At 37.5% G+C, this 23,657-nt stretch overlaps 1 protein-coding gene across 1 annotated transcript in view; it reads left to right on the plus strand.

Annotated features, from left to right (window-relative positions):
* Positions 1-23,657, plus strand: part of Psmd14 (proteasome 26S subunit, non-ATPase 14) — an 88,459-nt gene that overhangs the window by 31,568 nt on the left and 33,234 nt on the right. Inside the window, exons 4-6 of the mRNA XM_059260550.1 lie at positions 20,238-20,309; positions 20,536-20,655; positions 22,875-22,945. Coding sequence (XP_059116533.1) covers positions 20,238-20,309; positions 20,536-20,655; positions 22,875-22,945 — 263 coding nt within the window. The remainder of the gene's footprint in view (positions 1-20,237; positions 20,310-20,535; positions 20,656-22,874; positions 22,946-23,657) is intronic.

Here is a 23,657-nt window from a genome sequence, read left to right on the forward strand (position 1 = left end):
AGGAATTATTTTAGCTCACAGTTTCTTGCTTGGGAAGGCAGACAGTGATGGTGGCTCCTGGCTCCTGCCTTGGCGTCAGATGCAAGGACAGAGCTTGTTAAATCTATTGTGATCAGGAAACTTAGTCTTCAGGCTGGAATAAGGACTACCTTTCATCTTCTAGCCCTGCCATATGGCCCTTCTCCTAACCGCTTGGCCCCATGTCCAAAGGGGTCCACAGCTTTCCAAATGGAATGACTAGCTGGAGACAAATGTTCTTATCCATGTGGGAGACATTTTACATTTAAACTGTGTATACCACTCTTCCTCTGCTCACTGCTCACTGTCAGTTTCCATTGTCTTTCCTATTTTTTTTCCTATTTTTTCCTATTCCACTTTTGTGACTGAGGCGTATTTCTTGTGTATGTTGTAAGTTTCAGAATTTTCATTCCCTTTTAGGGCTGAGTAATAATTCATTATATGTTGTCACCACTCTAGAAGTTGTGGAACCTGGGAGAATTGAGCTGATAAACGAGGCAGACTAAAGTCTTGTGCAATAGTCAACTTTATTCAGAGGTTCAGACATTTATACTCTGAGGGTTAAGAAAGGTCACCCAGTAAAGTTCTCGTGAGTTAAGCTGTATACAATCACAAGGACAAACTGCATGTGGCAAAAACATGTTTTTTCATAGAGGCATTAAAGGATAGTTTAAACATGTGATTGAATAACACTAGCAAGCAGTAATGAGTAATCTGAAGTAAACTCACTCCTATCTACTACACCTGGGCATGAAAATACATTCCAAAAACAATTCTGTGTTTTGAAGAAACTAGGGTCACAAAACTCTTGTTTTCTTGGAGTGTTCTCATAAGCCCTCAGAATTCTCCTTGTTCAGCTCCATTCCTGGACTGTGTTCTGACAGTCTGTGTACTACATTCTGATTATCCATTCATCTACTATGGATAGTTGGGCTATCTCCTGCTCTTGGCTAGTGTGAATGTGCTGCTATGATCATTAAAGGCATACTCTTTGAGCCTGTATATTTAGGGTTTTTTTTTTTAATGTAATCAAAAGTGAGTGGCTGATTTTTGAAAAACTACTGTGCTATTTTTCCCAGCAGTCCATTACCTTATGAAAAGGTTTAAGGAAGGAAGAAAATCTGTCCATGTAGTTTTCAATTCCAGTTGCTCTTTCCTTTGTGAAGATCCGTATTTCTCTTGAGCATCATTTTCTTTCTGCCTAAAGGATGTAACATTTTGTGATGCACATATGTTGCCCATCTTAACAATTAGCCAATCCTCCTACCTTTTCTAACAGCTAAGCTTTTGTTTTTACTTTCTGAAAAATTTCACCTTCTTTTTAAAAAGATTTTTTAAAAATAAAACTGTTGAATTTAGAGGTCTTCATTGTAGGTACAACCACCTTACATAATTTCAAGTATTTTCTCCCAATCTGTGACTCTTCTTTTCTCCATCTTGGTGGTGACCTTTGATGAACAAAAGCTTTAATTTTGATGAAGTCCAGTATTATAAATTTTTTTGATTTCTGGTTTTGATATTGTATTAGTTACTTTTCTATTGCTATGATAGAACATTATGGCCAAGGTAACTTGGACAAGAATGTATTTGATTTGACTTACAGCCTCAGAGGGTTTGAGTCCGTGATGGCAGAGTGGAGGCAGAGAGAGAGCATTGGGAATCACAGAGTCTTTTTGAAACTTCAAAGGCTACCCACAATGACACATCTCCAATAAAGCCATGTGTCTTAATTCTTCCCGAATAGGTCCACCAACTGGAGACCAAGTAGTCAAACACATGAGCTCATGGGGCTATTCTCATATAAAACTGCCACAGATATCAACCTCTTAAAAAGAGAATCGCTTAAACCATATTAATATTTACTTGTTGGTGTTCCTTAATAGTGGAATTGTTCTGTTCCCCACCTCACCCCCAGTCCTGGGCATTGAATCTAGGACCTCACACATACTAGGCAGGTATTTGATTACTAGACCACATGCCCAGCTCCAAATTTTTGTTTTAATATTTAGTTCTGTGACCTATTTTTGCTTAAAGCAAGGTGGGAGTCCAAATGTATGCTTTTTCATGGAAATATATTTGGTTGTCTCAGCACAGTTTATAGTAAAGACCATTCTTTCCCCCACTGAATTATCTTGAGCCTTTTGTCAAATAGCTGTGTTAGGATCTGTCACTGAACTTTCTGTTTCAGTTGTGCAGTGACTTTTCTAGGGCTCATTTTTTTCTCCATTGGAGCAGTGCCCTTCCATCTATTTTGTGAATTTCAGTATTATCCCCTGGTATATTAGAGAAAGAACACTTGTTTCCGGTGCTATGGGAGTTTTGCTTTTCTCTCTAATTCATTTGGATGACTCTCTATACTGGTGCTTCTTCATATACATGTGCTGATTGGTACATAACTGAAGTCTCAAAATCTGATGGCCCCTAGACTGTTAAGATGACTCAACTGTTTCAGTCTCCCAGTAATCTTGGCTATCTCTCTTCATCTCATAGAGCCCACTAGATTGCCTGGATTCCCCACCCTGCACTTCACCTGGGAAATGTCTCAGTCAACTAGGAAGGCTGTGGGGAGGGCTCATCCCATTTGGTTCCCAGTTGTTTCTTTGCCTTGTCCAGTTACGTTGTCACTGTCTGTTGTTTCCCATGGTTTTGTCCTTTGCAGGGGAGGATAGAAATCTAAATTCAGGTCTTGGTATTCCTTTTTTTTTTTTTTTTTTTTTTTGGTCTTCTTTTGTTAGAAGATGATGCCACTGAGCAGTTAGTTAGGTGGTTTAGGCTGGCCTTAACAGCTGGTTCTCGTGCCTCAACCTTGAGTGCTGGGATCACTGACAAGTACCACCACCCCTCTCATTTACTTTTTAATGGGAAAAATTGATGTTGGAATAGATGTTCTAAAACAATATTTCTCAATCTCCATAATGCTGCAGCCCTTTAATACAGTTTGTCATGCTGTGGTGACCCCAACCATAAAATTATTTTCGTTGCTACTTCAGAACTTCAATTTTTGCTCCTGTTATGAAATGTAATGTAAATATCTTGTGTTTTCTGATGGTCTTAGGCGACCCTGGTGAAAGGGGCGTTTGACCCCCAAAGGAGTTGTTACCCATAGATTGAGAATTGCTGTTCTAGAAGGAGTCTTCTTTTCTAGTTGAACTTTAGAGAAATGGGTGTTAAAATACTATTAGGAGCCAGAGGCAGGCGGATCTCTGTGAGTTCGAGGCCAGCCTGGTCTACAAAGCGAGTTCCAAGAAAGGTGCAAAGCTACACAGAGAAACCCTTTCTCGAAAAACCAAAATAAAATAAAATAAAATACTATTTAGATTACAAGAGAATGCACTTAAACTAAACAATTAATTGAATCCAGTTGAACAGAAAATGCTGTTTTTCTTAGAGATAGTGAATAAACAAAGTGAGATTGAGGCCTGTATAATTATGTGTGTAATTAAAATTTGATGTACAGAGCAAGATTTTATGTATGATAGTACTAATAGTAGAAACAAATTGATTCATTTACATTGACATTTTGAAACCTATTTTCCTCTGAATAATATTTAGAGTTTCCTTTACTTAGGGTTTGTGGAACACTTAATATGTTGGAGGCATTCTTGTAAGTATTGTGATTATTAAGTCATTGATATGTTTACAACTGTGTAGTTGTGCTGCTGTTATAATCTTCATTTTTCACATGCATGGATGAGAGCCTAGATTAATCAATCCCCAGTATGTTAAAAAAAATGGAAAATTCAGGAGCTGGCCCAGATGGCACACACCTATAATCCTTGTACTCTAGAGAACAGAACAGGAGGCTAGCAAATTTGAAGCATCCCTGGACCGAACAGTGAACTGTGGTGCAGAAGGGGAGAAAAGGAAAAAGAAAGTCAAATAGCTGGTTTGTCCCACAGGTTGTAGTTTGCTGAGCCATTGTTAATCATAGTAAACAAACATAAACACAATGTTTAACCTAGTTGTCTTAGCTCTAGAAGGTATAGTATACATAGTTGTGTTAACAGTAGAATTATTGTAAGGTAGTAACAATGCGTGAATGATCTTCACATATTAGTGTGATTAATTTATACTGACATAATAAAGGAAAAGCAAGGTGAGAAATTACATATTCTAAATGAATGCTTTAGTAAACAATTTAAAAACATTAAAAAATCGTACTGTATCACCTATATACAATAAGGAAGTAGATGATAAAGCCGGATACATTGATGCATGCCTATAATTCCAGCACTTGTGATGTTGAGGCAGGAGGATAAAGAGTTTGAGACCAGCCTGGGCATGTAGCCGATGGTGAAACAAAACAAGAACAACCCCCACAAAAAATTTTGAAGCATACTAATCACCACATTAGAGTAATTGCTGCATCTGGGTGTAGAGTCGGGCTGCGAGAGTAAGGGAGAAGGAAGGATAAGCTGCTCTAGTGCTGTTTTTAATTTGTAAGCTAGATAGTGATTTATTAGAGAAGGAACATTTTTAATTCCTTATATATTTGATAGTAAAGTTTACAAGAACAAAGGAAAGAAGTTGTCTAAAACTGTGTGTGCGTGAGTGTGTTGTTCACAGTGTGGATGAGTGTTGTCACTTCGCTCCTTTTCTGTTTACTGCTGTGTACCTACCCAGCTCACTGGCTGCTTTCCTAGGGCAGCTCTCTACTCGGGCCTAAGAAAGGTCACATCTTCAGTAAATGCCTCTATGCCCAGTCTACTGCCTATTTGGTTTGCTATGTAGTACTTTTCTCTCTAGTTTCTCATTTGTCTTATTTTTTGGATATCTTTTGTTTTTTGTTTTTCCAGACAGGGTTTCTCTGTGTAGTTTTGGTGCCCGTCCTGGATCTTGCTCTTTAGACCAGGCTGGCCTCGGAACTCACAGAGATCTACCTAGCTCTGCCTCTCAAGTGCTGGGATTAAAGGCGCATGCCACGACCGCCCAGCTGACCTAAAGTTCTTTTTTTTTTTCCTTTTTTTTTTGAGACAGGGTTTCTCTGTGTAGCTTTGCGCCTTTCCTGGAACTCACTTGGTAGCCCAGGCTGGCCTCGAACTCACAGAGATCCGCCTGGCTCTGCCTCCCGAGTGCTGGGATTAAAGGCGTGCGCCACCACCACCTGGCTGACCTAAAGTTCTTAATGGAGAACACACAAGCTAAGGATAATTTTTGACATTTTCATGTGTGCCTGGCTCACAGAAGCATTCAAATGTTTGGATGAGATAGTGCATCAAAATAAAAGCTAAAGTGTATTTATTTATAAAGAGATTAAAGAATTATTTACTGAGCATCATTTGAGAGAGAGAGAGAGAGAGAGAGAGAGAGAGAGAGTGTGTGTGTGTGTGTGTGTGTGTGTGTGTGTGTGTGTGTGTCTATATCTATTTAATAATTTTCCTCTAGTGTGGAATTCTCTCAATTTATCTAGCCTTCTTTGAAATTGTTGACTTCTCTATTAAGTCATCCTACCAGATATCAATAGAAGCATGCAAAGCACCTCACTCAGATGCTATGTAAAGTTAAAGATGAGTGAATGTAGAGCTCCAAGTGTTTGGTGTAATGGAGAGTTAACGATGTGGTGTACATTGTAGAAAGAGAAGAAATCTTGAACGGTTAAAGCACACAGTTAGCAAGGCTAGAGTAGGGATCTGAGAGCCCAGCAGGCTATATTGGTGGCATGCTCTGAAATATGAATATTTTCTTGCTTAAAGTAAAAGCTGTATGTTCCAGTTAGTGAATGATATTTTTTTAGTTGTTTGGAGAGATGCTATTTCAATGTAAATACTAATTTATAACAAGAGTGGAAATTTTACCAGTGAAATATAAATTTAGTGTGAATTATGGATGTGAGCTTAAGCTTCGTGAAGGTACTTTAGTGTTAAAGCTGTTACCATTACAAGCTATGGTAATTCGGCTTTGAGTTTTATGTCAGCCTTTAGGGAAATTCAAGGGTCTTAGGTAATTTCAAGTAAGAGTGAACAAAAGGTCATTAAAGTGAGATAAAAATGGGCTTCATGTCTACACGAATATGTTTGTAGTAAATTATTGGAGTGTTCTGTTGCAGATTTGGTAAGTAGTCAGTCAGATTCTTGAGTTTTTGAGATCAGCCTACAGGTATTTCATCCTTCTCTAATAGATTTGCTATTTACCTAACTAATCAAGCCCCACCTGCACCACATCGTACCTCTCCATGTTCTTGTCTCCACATAAGCAGTCCTCCAGTGTGCTCAAACTGTTTTGACTGTGCTTCTTCCTAGTGCTGCCATTGCTAATTCGGAGGGTCATCTGTTACCTGTGTGGTTCTTGTTGCCAGTCTCCCTCAGCAAACCTCCTGCCATCAGAAACGCAAGAACCCTTGCAAACAGTGTGCAGCTGACTTCGCTCCTGTGTTTCAACATTAGTTAAGTTTAGCCCTTGGTTTGTCTTCCCTGTTGTCAGTTGTCTTCAGAGTAAGTCAGACCACCTGGCCAAGATGTAGTGAGTCTCATGCATGGAGAAGGTCAAAGAGAGCCGCTTTCCTTGGGGCAGTGTGACCAGAGTCCTTTGGGGTTGAATAAAATGATGAGCAGTGGAGAGCCCCTGGGAAGCCAAGTGGTCTCTTCCCTTACCTACGCATGCTGCGATGGAAAGACGGTTTTTGGTTTTTACTTCCTTCCTTGATTCAGGAGCTTTTGCAGTTGGAGCTCCTGTTGCAGTGCCTTCTGTTTTAAAGGAGCCATTTTGCCCTGCACTGGCTTAATTGCCTTACTGTCCCATGCTGTTTGGTCATCTCATATAGGACTGTGAGATACTCTCAAGGTTCTTTTTTTTTTTTTTTTTAGCTTTCATTATTAATATTTGCTACTTATTTTCCTTCTAGTCTTTTTAAGTAGTCTTCTTTCTCTTCCCCCAGAAGTTATTGTTTCAGTGTGTCAGGTTGTGATTTACAAACATCTAAATGTTAACGGTTCAGCATGACAAAGTTTTCTTTTCAGCCACACTGTGTGTGATGATTCAGCTGGGTTCTCTGTTCTGATACCATCATTATTCTAGGCTGCCAGATAACAGCGTTATCACTCCTTGAAAGTTTTCATTGCACACAGTACAATTCAGGTCATTTCTGCTTTGCTTTAACTTAGAGCCAGTAACTTGTTCACATCTAACTTTAAGAGGTCAGAGGGAGTGTGATTACTTTTATGTGCCCAAGAGAACTTGGGAGTATTTTATACATAGCAAGAATTGCCACATGTAATGTCTCTATACCTGACTAATCTCATCCTACTTTGTACTTCTGTGATAGTTTGTAAACTATGAATTAAAATTATAGTAAATCTGCAACAATATAGAATTTGATAGGTTTGGAAATTGGCTCTAAACCTCTGAAATTTCAAGACAGCTTCCTGGGCAAACTTGCCCTAATGATTTTATTAACCTGATAGTAGTGTAGTCCTTTGCTTTATAAGTTTAGGTCAGTGGTCTTACCAGGAATCACTTGGGGTCTAAAAAAAAAAAAACTTGCTGGGTATGGTGTGGTGGTACAAGCCTTTAAACCCAGCATTTGCATTTAAACTCAGCACTTGCAAAACAGAGGCAGATAGATCTCTGTGTATTCTAGGTTGGTCAGATCTGCTTAGTGAGTTCCAGGCCAGCCAGGGCTACACAGTGATACCCTGTCTCAGAAAAAAGAAAATAAAAAAATGTCTGAACCTCACCCCAGGGCAGTCATATCAGAGTCTCAGGCTGGGCCCAGGCATCAGAATTGTTTTAAGTGACAAGCAGTTTTGAAATATAACCAGGACTAAGAACCGCTGACATGTTCATGGCTCGTTTTCTGGAGCGGCTCTTTGAACACCAGCTCTTGCTTTGCTTTTATTATTCCTAAAGCTTACCATCATTCCTGTCATTTCGGCCCCAGACCTGTGTTAGATATTCATTTTGTATTGGTGTGCAAATATAATATGTAGTTTTGGAGACAGTACATTTTAAGAATTAGCACTACATCTAATTAGTTTATCATATACGTATCTAGTGCTTGTCATACTGTCTGTCACACATGTTTTCTAAGTCTGTGTGTGCCCACATTTACTTGTTTCTTACATGTTGTCCTTTCTTTTTTCTTTCTTTCATTAGATGAGATAAATAACATTTAAAAAAGAAAGAAACATGATGATAACATTTTAAAAATACAAAGCAAAAACTGCACACTGGCAGACAAGGTTATCATTGTTCATTTAAACACCTCCAGGGCCTGGCTCTTGTGGCTGCTGTTTCTAACAGCTGATCACAGTAGCATCCCCTTAACCTTCTTTGGTCAGGGATGCAACTAATCCAGTCTTGTACTCTGCCTCCCTTTCCAGTGGTGCCCATTGCTTGGATGTTTGATAATCAGTTTCTTAGAGTATGTACTGAAAGAATATTACATTCTGGGGATAGCATCTTAAAGGGAAACCCAGATTTGAGACAAGACAGATGTAGTTTTTAAACACATTCCATAAGCTAGAAGGGTACTTGGATTTCACAATAATGAAATCAGTCCCATTGTATTCTTTTTTTTTTTTTTTTTTTTTTTTCAAGACAGGGTTTCTCTGTGTAGCTTTGCGCCTTTTCCTGGAACTCACTTGGTAGCCCAGGCTGGCCTCGAACTCACAGAGATCTGCCTGGCTCTGCCTCCCGAGTGCTGGGATTAAAGGCGTGTGCCACCACCGCCCGGCAATCCCATTGTATTCTAAGACATAGTTTTTATTTGGGAAAACATGATTATCTTATCCTTTGAGTAAGAAACCCTCTTTCTTTCATGTGTGTTAACCAATTTTACATTATTTGATTTATATTAAGAAATAAACTTTTCTCATAAATGCAAAGTACAAGTAAGTTTACCTTAATGTCTACCTTTTTATTTGTGTGTGTGTGTGTGTGTGTGTGTGTGTGTGTGTGTGTGTGCACGCACCTGTACCATGGCACATTTGTGGAGATCAGAGAACAATTTCCTGGAGTTGGTTCTTTTTTCTCCATGTGGCTTCCTGGGACTAAGCGCAGGTACTTCCTAAGCCATCTCTCCAGCCCAGAAGGTCTACCTGTGTGGCGTGCGTGTATGAGTGGAGGTAAGGGGGTAACCTTGGCTGTGATTCTCAGAAATGCTGTCCGCCTCCTTTGGCCTGGAGCTCACCAATTAGGCCACATGGACTGGCCTGTGAGCCCCAGGGATCCTCTGTCTCTGCCTCCTGGGTGCTGGGAATCAAATTTGGGTTCTTGTTCACAGAGCAAGCACTGTATTGACTGAGCCATACTGCCAGCCCCAAAGGGTCTCCCCTCTTAAAGTCCTTGTTTGAATGGAAAAGCATTCATTCAGGTTGAAGCAGAATTAAATAGGTTTGACATCTACGTTTCTAGAGTTTATTTAGTCAGCCCTGTTGTTTGGAAGTGTCTGAACAGTAATGCATAGGCCGGTCACTGCATGTGTCTGTGCCTGTCAGTGTGTTGCTTTCTTTTGCTCTGCTCCCTTCTGTACCTTTCCCGTTTGGGGAGGGCTTGTGAGTCCCCTGTTCTTAGCACAAGGGCTGGTGTATCAAATGGTTATTATGATTCACCTGCTCTCTTTTCTTTTTGTCTCTGTGCTGCTGTGTTGCAGTGTTAAGTTTATTGTTTCTTGGGTGCCTTCCACTTTGTAAACTTTGTAAAGGTGGAGAATTGCCTACCTTTTTGTAGCCACACATGACAGAGGGCCTCCTAAGCCTGTGATAGTGAATGACTAATAAAATCATGTATTCTCTATATCCATGTATGTATGAGTGAGAAAATTGCCTAGAGTAACTAGGAGGTGAGCTAATGAGTTTTAAATGCTTCACAAAATGATCATTTGTAACTGATTCTGTTTACATTTTGTAATTTAAACATTTAAAATAAGCAGGTGAACAGTATTTTTTAAATGGGGCCCAGCCAACAAAATGGCTCAGCTGATAAAAGTGACTAAACTTGACAATGAATTTGATCCCCAAAGCCCGTGATGGAGGGAGAGAACTGACTACTGAAAGTTGTCCTCCTCCCCGAGTTCTGTTTGTACAGGCTTGCTCATGTGTGCACACGCACAAATAAATCAATCTACAAGAAGAATGTAAACGTGTGTGTGTGTGTGTGTGTGTGTGTGTGTGTGTGTGTGTGTGTGTGTGTAGACCTCTGCTAACTACTTGCAGTGCCCGTTATAGAACTGTGTGTGTGTGTGTGTGTGTGTGTGTGTGTGTGTGTGTGTGTAGACCTCTGCTAACTACTTGCAGTGCCCGTTATAGAACTGTTTTGATGCCTCGGGATTCTGTTGTAGGGAATTCAAGATTCTGCCTTTCCTCCTCCTCTGTTTGAGTTATAAAAGACAGCGTAATTTGCTGCTCTCAAATGTTTATAGTTCTTTGGGGTTCTAAAGTTTGAACTCCTTTTAAAGGTAGTCAAGCATTGTACTTTACTTGGTTCCTTCCTGTCATGTGGATGATAGGAGTAGTCACACAGAACAGAGGGCATGTAGTCTGTTCTAGTAAAGACAGAGTTTGTAGATGTCTGCTGTGACTGATATTCATGACGTATTTTACACATATACACACACACATTTTTAAGTAGGTGAAAATTGTTTCAAAGTGGCTGTCAAAGGGTGGTCTTAGCGGGAAAGCAATGTCAGAGTTGTGCACCAGACACTGGGCCACCAGTTCTTAACGCTGCTTTGACCGGATCTCTTTATGACGAGGTGATGGTGTTGTCCCCCATCTCGTGCTAGCACTTTCACCCCATTGCCTGTTCCCCACTGAACTTTTTCTATTCTTAAATTAGTGGCTCTTAAGGAACCACTTAGTGTGTTATGTTGGAGAAGTTCAGTAGGCTTAGGGTGGGAAAGTTCTCAAAAAGGAACTGAGTTTGTCAGATAATTAGAGGGCTTGACAGGAGGTGCAAAGGAGAAAAAGAATATTGTATAGGGGTATGTTGTATTCCCCAGTTTTTGCATCCTTGAACCATTGCATTTTCTATCATTTTAAACTTCTAATGAATAAGCACATTTTTAGTTATAGTTACTCAGGATTCCAGAGGTATTTCAACAGTGAGTAAAATTTTATCTCTGTCATCATATTGATAATTTTTTATTGATTTCTCACAAATATTTAGTGTCAGAGATAAGGTATAAGTTTTCAAATGTTTACTTCTCAGTCTGATATTGTTTTCATTAAAGTCAGTACTTTCAAGACTATTCAGATTCAAGATATAGCGTGTATACATTAGTCTTTATAATATTTAGTATCTTGCCTATATAGTTTTTTAATTCCTAAAATAAAAATATAGGGAATATTAGTATTTATAAATGTGACATTTGAAAAGCAATGCATCATTATTTTGACATTTCCATTCTTATTTTCTACCCTTTTTTGTCTTTCTCTCTTTTTAAAGAATTAATGTGCCATCTGGAAACCTGAGATCATGCCATAAAAGGAATTTTGGCTTTTTTTTGGCAACCAGTCATCAGGAAATGCTGTGACTGCACCTTATCAGAATAATGAAACATAATTAGAAAGGTGTATTAACTCATATGCTTCGAAGCATTTTTATATTGAGGATTTTATATGCACACTAAAAATTTAAAAAAATGACTGGCAATTTATCTCACTGTTAAGGTGATTAATTGTATAGTTGTTGGATTCTCAAGCCCGAATGTAAATGAAATTTCTTAGGACTAAAATGGTTCTGAGCTATTTCTAAACACTGTATGCTAGGTTTTTGTTCTGGTGTTAAAATAAGCAAATACAATTAGTTTATATGTTTATCTGAGGAGAGAGTTGCAGTATTACATTGCAATTAACTTGCTGTGTTCTTTTCTGAATAATGCAGTCACTGGAACTGTCAGCCAAAGGACTCCTCCCCCTTCTTTTGGAACAATTTTAACTCTAAAAAGTAACAAGTTTTTTAAAAATTAATTGAGAGAAAACAGCTGAAATCATGTAGTGAAAGGGTTAAGTCCACATGAAAGAATTCATTTCCACTTTAATGACCTAGCCTTGCTGGGTTAGGACGGTGGGGAGCATGCTTCTGACTTGCTCTCCTCTTGCCAATTAACACCTCCTAGAACAGGTTGCTTCAGCTAGTCATTGAAGCTGGGCAGCAGAGAGAGTTTACATGCAGCTTGTTTTTCACACTAGTTGTTTAATACTCAAAAATTAAAGTATTAAAAGGTTCTTTTTTACCTTGCTGGGTAAGAGATGAACAATACAGTGGTAGTTAATTGTATATGTTTGGATTCATGTATTACTTTTATGTTTTTATTTTTAAGTAGTTTTTAATTGATGTAACTGATGGTGGTAATTTCATTAAATTTATGAATTTTAAAATAGAATTGAGGCCTATAAAATTTAAAAGTATTTTCTGTCAACTGCTTAGCATACTGTAGTTTAGGTTTTGTTTTGTATTAAAAATATAATCACCTTCATTTGTTAATAAAGTCTCCTTTCTCTTTTTTAAAAAAACATATATTTTAACAGACTTTTAAAGATAATTCTAAAATTCAAGACCAAGTATACACCTTAAATGGTTATAATAAAAAAATAAGTCTTTATAACATTTTAATACTAAAATAAAAATTTTGAAATGTTTTGTGTCATTTCCCAAAGTAAGTTTATATTCTTAGATATTTGGGACATGCTTCAATTCACTGATAGTATTTATTTTACATTTCTTTTGTGTGACACTTTGGTTCATGATTAATCAGCAGGTATTTTAACAACATAATAAAATTGGCTAAATAATTGATACCAGTTCACACTAAGAGAAAGGTGGAGTAATAGAACTAATAGTGTTAACAAATTGGTTCAAAGGCCTGAGTAGGGAACACTTTGAGGATATGGTTTTATGCTGTTTTAATGGCAAATGCCTTTTTTTTTTTTTTTTTTAGCACTTAGTCAACAAGGGCTGCCCAAGTAAAAGTCACAGCTTTTTTATGCTAGATCAGATTTGTAACCTTCTAAATGAGGAGAAAACAAAACAAAACAGAAAACCTATGTTTCATTTAATTTAGCTATATTTAATATTTGTAGACATGTGTGGCAATTTCTGTGTTATTCATCATCCAAAGGTAGGCTTTGTGCTGTTGTAGAATGCATTGTTTTACATCATTGGTGGGTAGGTGTTCATGTCTGAATAAAGGCTAGTTATGTTGCCTGTGGATCAGTTATTTACCCTACAGTTATTTAGGTAGTGACTATTTCTTCAGCTTACAGATGTAGATCCATTGCCCCCACTTTTAAAACAAACTTTAAAAAGTCAGACTTAAGTAATTTCAAAGTGGCCAGTAGAAATTGAGTACTACAGATTTAATAACAAAAGTTTTTCAGTTTCTGATCTTTGTGAGGGATACATTTAATTCCTGGATTTACAGAACTATATAACTAAATCAAGTTCTAATTTATATTTTTTGTTTGTTTAAGACATGGTCTTGCTAGGTATCCCATGCTGCCTGTGCCCTCACTGTGTAGCCAGGTTGGCCTCAACTGTGCAGTAGTCCTCCTGCCTCAGCTTCCTGAGTTCTGGGATTACAAGTGTGCTACCATGCCTGGCAGATTCTGTTTTTAGATGGAAGCATTCCTTTAAGTTTTAACATTTAGCCTTAGAAAACATTCAAGTGCTCCTTACTTTATGGAACTGCTAGATATGTGTGTTTATTCTGAGTGGAATCGTATGAACTATAGACTGGCTTTCTTTTTTTTTTTTTTTTTTTTTTTTTGGTTTTTCGAGACAGGGTTTCTCTGTGTAGCTTTGCGCCTCTCCTGGAACTCATTTGGTAGCCCAGGCTGGCCTCGAACTCACAGAGATCCGCCTGGCTCTGCCTCCCAAGTGCTGGGATTAAAGGCGTGCGCCACCATCGCCCGGCCTTAGACTGGCTTTCTTTAGCTCTGGATGTTTGGTTTTTTTTTTTTTTTTTTTTTTTTTTTTTTTCCTTGCTTAGATTACCTCTCTATGAAATTCTAGTGCTTTCAATTCTTGCAGAAGTTATTAAAGAACCTTGAACTTTAACCTCTTTAAAAACGTGCTTTGCATTCTTAATGTGCTGGTAAATAGTTGTCATAGGGTCAGTAGAGTGCACATGAAGAGTTGGCACAACGTAGAGCTGATAATTTTACAGCTGTGTTGTTGATTAAGCACCAGAAAGAGGATACCTGTTTTTCATTACTGTACACTGTTGAGTGTACATTTACCTTAACAATAGTTAGAGAGCTTACTTTACTGTTTGATCTAATCAGCCATCAGATGTTTAATCCGAACAGTCATACTTGATTAACTGTAGTTATAGGGAATCCATTTTAATTTTCTATGTATCTTGGGCTATCACAAGATTTTTCTCATAGTGAATCCCAGTCTACTAGCTTGGATAATTTTTTCCATTGGCTTATAGTTCTGTACACAATGTAGTCTAAAGTCAATGGTCCTCAAGTTTCATCAGGACTTAGAGTCACTGGAGGGCCTCTTTAGAACCCTGATTTCTGGGCTGAGCCCATCATTTCTGATTAAGTAAGAATGTGTATTGCTGACAAGTTTCCAAGTGATACAAGTGGGACTAGTTCAGAGTTTGTGCTTTGAGAATTTTGTTTGCTATTAGTCTAACAGTTGTATTCTGCCAGTTTTTTTTTAAGGTAATTAAAAGTTTTCTTTACCAGACATCCTCATGGTTTTCTTAATATTTCATATGTGTCATGATTTTTGTCATGCTCCTGTCTTGTGTAGCTCTAGATTCTGAGAGTAAAGGATTCTTTAAAAGTGGAATCTCTTACTTAAAAGTCAAGAACTGGCCAAAAATCTGCATCCTTGAGTGCTTAAAAATACTTTGCACTAGTAAAACACTTAAGCCTACCTGTTTGCTTTATGGATTGATGACTACTTTCCTTCCATCACAGCCCTGGAGAATCTACCTTCATGCCAGTGTGTTTGGTGGCTACACTCCTTGTAGCTTTCATTTTTGTTCCCTCAACTTTATTGAGTTATAGTTGACAAAATTGTATGGTCTTAAGTTCTACATATGTGTGATGATTTGATATGTATATATTTTGTGGAATGATTCTCTAAGTCATGGTAGTTTCATATGCATTACCCTTTTTCCCTGTGGCCAGTCCTCCCGTCCCCCCCTCCCCTCTCCTCTCCTACTCTTTCTTTTCCTCCCTTTTTTTCTCCCTCCCATCCCCTCTCCTTTAAGCGAGACTTCTTTCAAGATTAAAATTAAAGTATCTCCTATAGCTGGACTTGATGGCGACTTCTTTCAAGATTAAAATTAAAGTATCTCCTATAGCTGGACTTGATGGCACACTCCTTTAAGCCCCAGCACTCAAGAGGCAGAGGCAGGGGGATCTCTGTGAGTTTGAGGCCAGCCTGGTCCCATGTAGTGAGTTCCCAAGACAGGTAGAGCTACATAGAGAAACCTGTTCCTATAGCAACAGCTTAAGATACTTGCTTTAAGCGTGTGCTTATTGCTTTTTAAGATGACTAAAGGCATCAGAGGATGACGCTTTCTGCTATGTTCTTTAATTGTAGGTTAAGTTCTTGGGTTTATTTGCATTATTTAAAGACAGTTATGAACATTCAAGTTCCTGAAAACATCTTTATTTACTCAAATAATTTCTAGAAGTGAAAAACTAGGTCACAAAGTTTGTACAACCCTAATGTTGTTGCTATACATTGTTCAGCTGCCTTTGATGGATTATACCAGTGGATATCACCACCAGTGCTGCTCAGTGTTTCCTTCATTACCCTTCCCAAAGTGGACACTGTAAAACTTGTCTTCATGTGTTAATTGGTATTTCTTTAATTAAAGAAGGTCAGCTAGGGAGGCTGGGCACTTTTCATGTTTATATCATTTTGTATTTCTTTTATAATTAGCCTCTATATTCTTTGCTTGTGTTTCTGCTGAGGGCTTAGTAATTTTTAAACTTTGTTGGTGTAATGACCTTTTTTGACATAACTAGTATGAGGCAACTAATTTCCAGACTATTTTCCTTTTTTTTGTTTTTGTTTTTCAAGACAGGATTTCTCTATGTAGCCTTAGGTTATGTTTTTTAATTGTATATTATTTTATTGATTGTTTTGTACTTGTCAAATGTGTTCCTGCTCACATAGACATTCATTATTAGAAAAGTTTTTGCCATGTTTTGGTTTTCTTTTTTAATGTAACTCTTAATCCTCTTGGTTAATACTATAGCATAATATAGAGACCAAATTTAGTTTTAAGTGCTTCTACTATTAAGCAAGATAAAAAGAAAAGATAGATTATGTTCAGTTCTATGGTGGCAACTTGGAAAGCTAATGAAGTGAAATGTCCAAAATAGCATAGAAGTCTAGATAGGTTCAAGATGGAGAAACCTGAATTTATCCATATACTGATTGAAAAGTTAGAGCAGCTGGCTCTAAAAGTTGCTCTACAGCCAGATGTTTTAATAGTGAACTCTCTCAATTTGAAATGCTAGGTAATTCTAATGTATACACAGAACAGGATATAAAAATGGAAAGCTTTGTAACTGGAGAACTTGTAGACATTTCCAGATTATTTTATAAATCCTCCATAATGATATCAAAACCTAATAAAGTTAACAAAGAGGAATGGGCCAATGCTACTTTTGATCTGAAAAACAAAATGTAAATACAACTGTTAAATTGATTTTGGAAAGTACAAAGATGATTTAATACTGTATAGTATTGTTCTATTTCAGTGAAGAAGCACAAGCAAGTGAGCCATAGTAGCCACTGTGGCTTTTACAGAAACCTGCAGGCTTAATTAAGGTGTACATTCCAGACCCAATATTCAGAATGTTTTGAAGTCACAAATAGTAAAGCATCCCCCTCCCCCACCCCAACCCCCACCCCAAAAAATGAGGTTTGTAGCAATTTGGATTTTTGGATTCTGGGTGCTTAATTGGTTTAGACTGTAGATGTTCTGAAATCTGAACATGCCTGCCTCTAAATCGTTCAGCTAAGTTCAGTTTTTTGTTGACTAATTTTCTTAGTCTTTGTGTCATTACCTTTAAGCAACATATACAAGAATTTCTACTTTAAGTCAACTTGGAGGTACATGTACTTTTGAAACACAGGATATTGTTCATCATTGTATTGGTTTAAAAGCAGTTTATTTCATCTTATATCATTTAGTATTTTTAAAATTTTTCTTGGTTTTTGATTGTGTGTGTGTGTGTGTGTGTGTGTTTTAAAGACTTGAAATTGGGTGGTTGTAGGTGAAACTTTTTTACTGTCCAGTATACTTACTCTTGTAGTGCACTAAACAAACCTGTTTCTAAAGACAGAAAAAGCAGGTTTCCCCATGATGTGCTGGCTGTCCTTGAACCCCCAGGCTTCCCCTGGCAGCCTTCAGCAAAGCTGGAGTGCACCTTAGCACCAGGCTTCTTCCATTGCTCTACAGTCAGTCTTGTGTTTCCTTCCTTTTTCCCCACTGACTTGGTAAGGTGTACATACACAGTGGTTTAATTTTTAAGCAGTTAAAGGTCAAACATCTTTCACATCTGTGTTTCTAGAATAGTCACCACTGAGCTCTATCCCTCTTCGTTTGTAAACGATAATATTGTATTCTATGTCATTGTATGGAACCTACAATAATGTTATTTTGTCCCTGTTTCTTCTTGGGTAACTTCAGTTCTTACTTTTTAAATCTTGTCTTTCCTCCAATACTTTATTACAAAGAAAAATCATATTTTATTGACAGAGGTTTTCTACAGTGTTTGCTATTCCAATTTTCAGTGACTTTTTGAATTATTGGTATGCTGGTCTACAGAACTATTTACCAAAAGACACTAGTTGTAGATTGTCTGTAATTCCACATTTTTTCCCCTCTTGAGGGCTAAGTCTTTGTTGTTTAGCTGTTGAAGTCTTTACATTCCTCTCTGAACTCAGTTTGCAGGGTCTTTAATGAGGTCTCTTTATTGCCTCATTGAGTTTTATTCAGAACAGGTGAGTGTGTAGAAATACTGTAGCCTAGATGAGATGCTCACTGCTCTCACAGTCTTCATATTTATCCCACTTTCTCCTCCCTCTCCTTTTTTCTGTCTCACTGTTCATTTAACTGCTACCAAACCCCACTTCTTGCCAGTGCCCCACCCCCCATGCCAAGGAATTTTATTCTCTGGCTAACATGATCAAGAGATAAAATAGGTGGCCCACACCTGAGAGGTCAGGAGACTGAAGACTTTGAAACCAACCTGGATCAGTTAGCAGGACTTTGCAGGAAGGGAGAGAAAGGGAAGGGTGGCAGAGACCCTGTTGGGGGTGGGGAGGAGTTCAGGAGAGGTAGGGAGAGGAGAGATCAAAACAGTAAATATCACTGACTGTTGTCCTACAGACAATACCCAACAAAAAGGGTTAACTTTCTGTACCGTCTTTATTGATTCATTTGTTTTTCAGCAGGTATTGCTGAGTTCTTGCTATGTGCTAGATACTTTACTAAGTACTGATTATATATATAACACATAACAAAGGCAGTTTTCCATTGATGACTGGAATAGTTTTTGGATTCTATCAGTGATATATTTAGGTAAAAATGTGGTCTCTTTTTTTTTTTAATAATTATTTTCTGGCAAATTGAAAAAGGTTATTTCAATATCTACAGACAACACACACAATTTTTAAAGTTGTTCTATGTCCAAGAAATAACTTGAATGCGGTGTTTTATTATCTTAAGGCTAAAGTATAACTTCCACAAATGTATCATCACATCTGACTTGATGGTCTTCAACTTTTTCTTAATCTGTCTTTAAAATTTTTATTAAATATTTATATTTTATATATAGAAGTGTTTACCTTCATGTATGTGTGTGCACCACATATGTGCAGGGCCTGTAGAGGATAGAGGGGATGTGATATCCTCAGAAACTTAAGTTACGAACAGTTGTGAGCCATCATGTGGGTGCTGGAATTGAAGCCTGGGTCCTCTGAAAGAGCAGCCAGTATTCTTTACCACTGAGACATCTCTCCAGCCCCATATCTTAATCTTTCCTAAGTTTCTTTACTAAGTGAATGAAATTAGATTATTAAAACTTTTATAATTTAAACAAAAAGTATTTTGGCTTATCAATTAGTTTTCATTTTGAAAGTCTATTTGAAAGAAACAACAAAGCTGCATTCAGTAATGATAAATGAAGAGTCTGCACTTGGAACCATCTATGCTTAATACTTGCAGTAAATATTGGGAGATTTTTAAATGCTCCAAATGTGACAGAATTTGGTATATACATAGAAATATATGTAGACTGTTAGTGGAGTATGAGTAAAGCAGTTATTTAATTTCAACAAGTAAAAGCATAAAAGCAAGAGGGAATGAGTGGTTAGCATATTTGACATGGTATAGAAAAGTAAAAAGGGTCATAACAGTTAGAAACTCTGTTCTACACGTCTCATTATTAAAGAAAGAAAGACAAACTTTTTAAATGATGTTTACTACTTGGCATGGAATTGTGTTTACTGGCTGCTGGGGTGAAGTTACCTTGAGGGTAAAGACCACAAGTTGCTCTGTGAGGCTCATTGTGACAGTCAATAGAGATTTGTTTCTTTTTGTGAATAAGTAGGATCTTTTTGGAGAAACTTAGTTGGTTCATTAGCCTGTTACAGTATGAAAGGCAAGTGGTCAGTTATTGGAAGTATTTTGTGCCACCTACCTGACCTTATCTAGTTTGTTCGCTCCTGAGGTGGTGGCTGTAAATTTGTTGTGTGTGGAGAAGAGAACAACTTCATTAGGAAGTGCAGAGTATGCTGTTCATTCACAGCTCTTTCACCTAGGGATTAGAACTCTTCTGCCACCTTCCCTCCCACTGTCTATGAATCTGCAGAGTGGTCCATCCCATAGCCCTAATCTGCATGCTGTCTGTAGTAAAGCTGAAGAAGCTCAGAAGATCCTTGAGTTTATCAAGCTAGTCCAATAGAATTTGGCCTTCAGATTATATCATATTGTAACATAGTAGTAACAAATGTTACAGTAATTGACAATAATTATTTTGTAGCCAAGGTAGATGAGCGCTGTGGAAGTAAACTTTATGCCCATTGGAAAGTTGTCAGGGTACTGAGTTTTGACTCTTGCCTTTATGCTTAATAATTGTAAATGTTTTCATGATTATTTGTATTGTAATTGAATAAAAAGATAACTTGATTTTTTTTCTAGAATGTTTTTAAAAGAGTCAAGTTTATTTCACATGTAACTTTAATTCTGCCTCCTATATTCTGTGTGTTATAGTAATTGATGAACTTGTTTCTAGGGTCCACCTACAGATGCTCCTGCCGTGGACACAGCAGAACAAGTCTATATCTCTTCCTTGGCATTGCTGAAGGTAAGTGAGGAGTAGAGTTACTGGCTTAGAGCGCCTTTGCAGTCGCTCTTTTACTTCGGCACATTTATCGCCTTCATTCCCTCAGGCGTAAGCATTATTTCAGGTACATCTGCAAAATAGGCTTTGATTTCCACAGAAGCAAAACAGGTTATTTGGCAGCATGGGTATGTGTGTGTCAAGATTTCAAATCACTGGGCTTTGTGTCTGTATATCTTCCTCTCTGCAGATGTTGAAGCATGGCCGTGCTGGAGTTCCTATGGAAGTTATGGGTCTCATGCTTGGCGAATTTGTTGATGATTACACCGTCAGAGTGATTGATGTGTTTGCTATGCCACAGTCAGGAACTGTGAGTACTTCTTTATGTTGGCTGCTGCTTGTCTTTCGTTTTCTTCTCCTTTCGTAATTAAAAATAACTCTTATTTCTTTATGTTTTTCATTTTGCAGTAGGAAGCAGCAATTGTAACACTGATAGTATGAATTTTATCTTGTATTGAATTAAATCAGTCCTTTAACTACACCACAGACTCTTATAAACTGAATGGTGCTAGTACTAAATCCCTTATTCTTTCCTTTAGTGAGCCAGACAAGCTGGATTTAAAAGTTAGTTGCTATCAAAGTAGGGTACTATATTAATTACTCTGAATATTTGATCAAAGTTTTTAGAAACTGTATAAAATTTGAATTCATGTAAATGAATCCTCCTGTGAGGTTTCCATTGTTTTGAAGTCTATGATTTTTTTTTAATATGTTATGTAGGGAGGTGAATGACTTTCACCTGTTAAGTAAGTAGTAAAATGTAGATTTTTGAAAGCACTCTACACTGTTTAAAATGTCTTCTTTTTAGAGGTAATTTTGCTTTGCCTTTTATTTACTGAAGGAGATTTTTATAGAAAGTCATCATTTAGGCTGTTTTGTTCCTTTGTTTGAGATGGGGATCTCACCATATAGTCCTTGCTGGCCTGGAATTTTCTATGTAGTGTAGGCCACCTTTGAATTGACAGAGATCTTCCTGACTCTGCATTGGAGTGCTGAGATTAAAGGTTTGTGCCACTGTGCCCTGCTGGACTTAAAAAAAAATGTGGGAAAAACAAACAAACAAACAAAAACCCAAACCCAGTGAGAGAAGGCAGTGCAGTGGCTTAAGTCTTGAGGACCCACCCGCACTGGAGAGGTGGGGGAAGGAGGTGAGGAATTGAAGGTCTTCCTTGTGTTGGATATTCATTTTGAAGCCATCCTCCCATCGAGACACTTGTCTCAAAACAGAATGTACCATTCTCACTTGTGTGTTTTCTGTGTGTCTCTGCTGTGGCCTTGCTCTTGTTAAGGCCGACAAGGCTTATAAGGTGAAGCTGCTTGCTCTGTTTGAGAATCCTTACATACTAAGGAACAGATTACATGCATTTAAATTATGCCATGCATACACACACACATGAAACAAGTATTTTCTGTAGACTAGATGCTATAGTATGCAACAGATTTGAAAATAATACAAAACAATGGGAAAATCTGTAATACATCTTGGGTTTTTTGTTGTTGTTATTTTTGTTGTTGTTGGGTTTGTTTGCTTTGCCTTTTTTGGTAAATTGATTTGGAATTCTTTTGTCTTTCTGGATATCCATTATACTTTTTGTTTATGGATATAGAAGCACTATATTATCTACAATTTATATTTAGATTTAAATCTTGGTTTGCTATTATATCTCCTTTTTCTGTCAAAACATATAAAATATATAGAAATGAACTTATTTCTGTTATAGGTAGTCCCTATATAGATAGATGATCAGGATAATAAATGATTCTGATGTGTTATTACCCCCTTCCCTGTAATGTTCGTCTGACGGTATAAGATAGGCTGTTTTGATGCTTATGTTCACTCTGTGTAGTAGAATCTAGTCAGTAGACTCTTCTGTAAAGGCTTATGTCTGCATATTCATCCCCCTTTCTTCTTCCTTATCTCCCCTCCTCCCTGGATCCTACCCTTCCTCTCCTCTTCATTCTCTCTCTTCATCTTCTCTTTAAAATAATGAAAACAAAACTCCGAAAAGATAGTCTTAGCTCAGCATTAGAGTGCATATTTTTGTTTTCCATAGGTGCCTCTTTATTGGAATTCAGTGTGCTGTTTGTTTGGTTGGAGGAAGTGCTTATGTTAAACTGGCTTATTTACCTGGATTAGATTTACATTCCTGATGCTGAAATAGTATTAGGAAGTATGCTTGCCATAGATAGTTGTAACTAAAAAAAATCAGTTTGCCAGCTGTTTGGTACTTTTGATGATGTATATAATCAGAAATAGATATAGATATAGCAACAGCTATAAACTTTGATACCCTGAATGTTGTCTCAGTCATTAGTTAACAGCAATTTGGTGCTTGACAGTTTTAGAAATTTTGTGGGTATAAGTTTTAGAGTTCAATGACTTGAGTAGCTATCAAATACGTGTATCAAAACCTATAAAATTTTAATACAAAATTGGGGGTAGACTTTTGTTGTTGTTCATTTATATGTTGTTTCCTTTCCCCCAAGGTTTCCCAGACAAAGTCTTTTTTTTCTCTCCCCGTAATCTAGGGTGTCAGTGTCGAAGCAGTTGATCCAGTATTCCAAGCCAAAATGTTGGATATGCTGAAACAAACAGGAAGGTAGGTGTTATACACATTATTTTTTATGAATGAGCAATAGTTTTGGAAATTTAACTTAAAGTTTATGAACATCATTCCAAGGGGAAGAATCAGTGTAGTTGACCTGCCTATGTGGTGCCTGTTGACATCATGAATGAAAATCTACCAAGCAGAAAACTGCCTTGTATTAAGATTCTCAGCTGTCATGTCATAGGCTTGGGCTATAATGCCCCCCTGTTTAGCATCTAGAATTACTTTCTTTTCACTTGTAATTGAAAAACCTGGTATGTTCTGTGTGTTTGAGAATTTCAGCCAAATGCCGTTCTAATAAATGTTTGTAGACATGAGTTTTGAAGACTGTATAATCCAAGTATTTGTCCCTCAGACTAAGTCTCCCAATAGTTGTCGTTCTCTTGCTCAGATTCTTCTACTGTGGAAAAAACTTCAAAATTCCTGTTAGCAAAAGGCTCAGCAGCTGAGCAGAGCAGTGCAAATTGGTTTTTGACTGAGTTCCTAGTTCTACTGCTGGTTTAATTGATATTTAATCCTTTCACAACAGTGGATCCTGGTGTCCATTGTTAACAAATGGACTCTGTGCCTGAAAAACCCAGCTCCCAGAGCTAAGGAGTTAAAGAGGAGATATTTACTTGAATGCTGAAAGGCTAAAAACTGGCTCTGAGGAAGTGTGGTAACAAGGTGAAAAACTGAAAGCCTTATCTACCACTGCTAATGT

The sequence above is a fragment of the Peromyscus eremicus genome, chromosome 4 (genome assembly GCF_949786415.1).
Source record: "Peromyscus eremicus chromosome 4, PerEre_H2_v1, whole genome shotgun sequence".
In the NCBI taxonomy this organism is placed as follows: Eukaryota; Metazoa; Chordata; class Mammalia; order Rodentia; family Cricetidae; genus Peromyscus; species Peromyscus eremicus.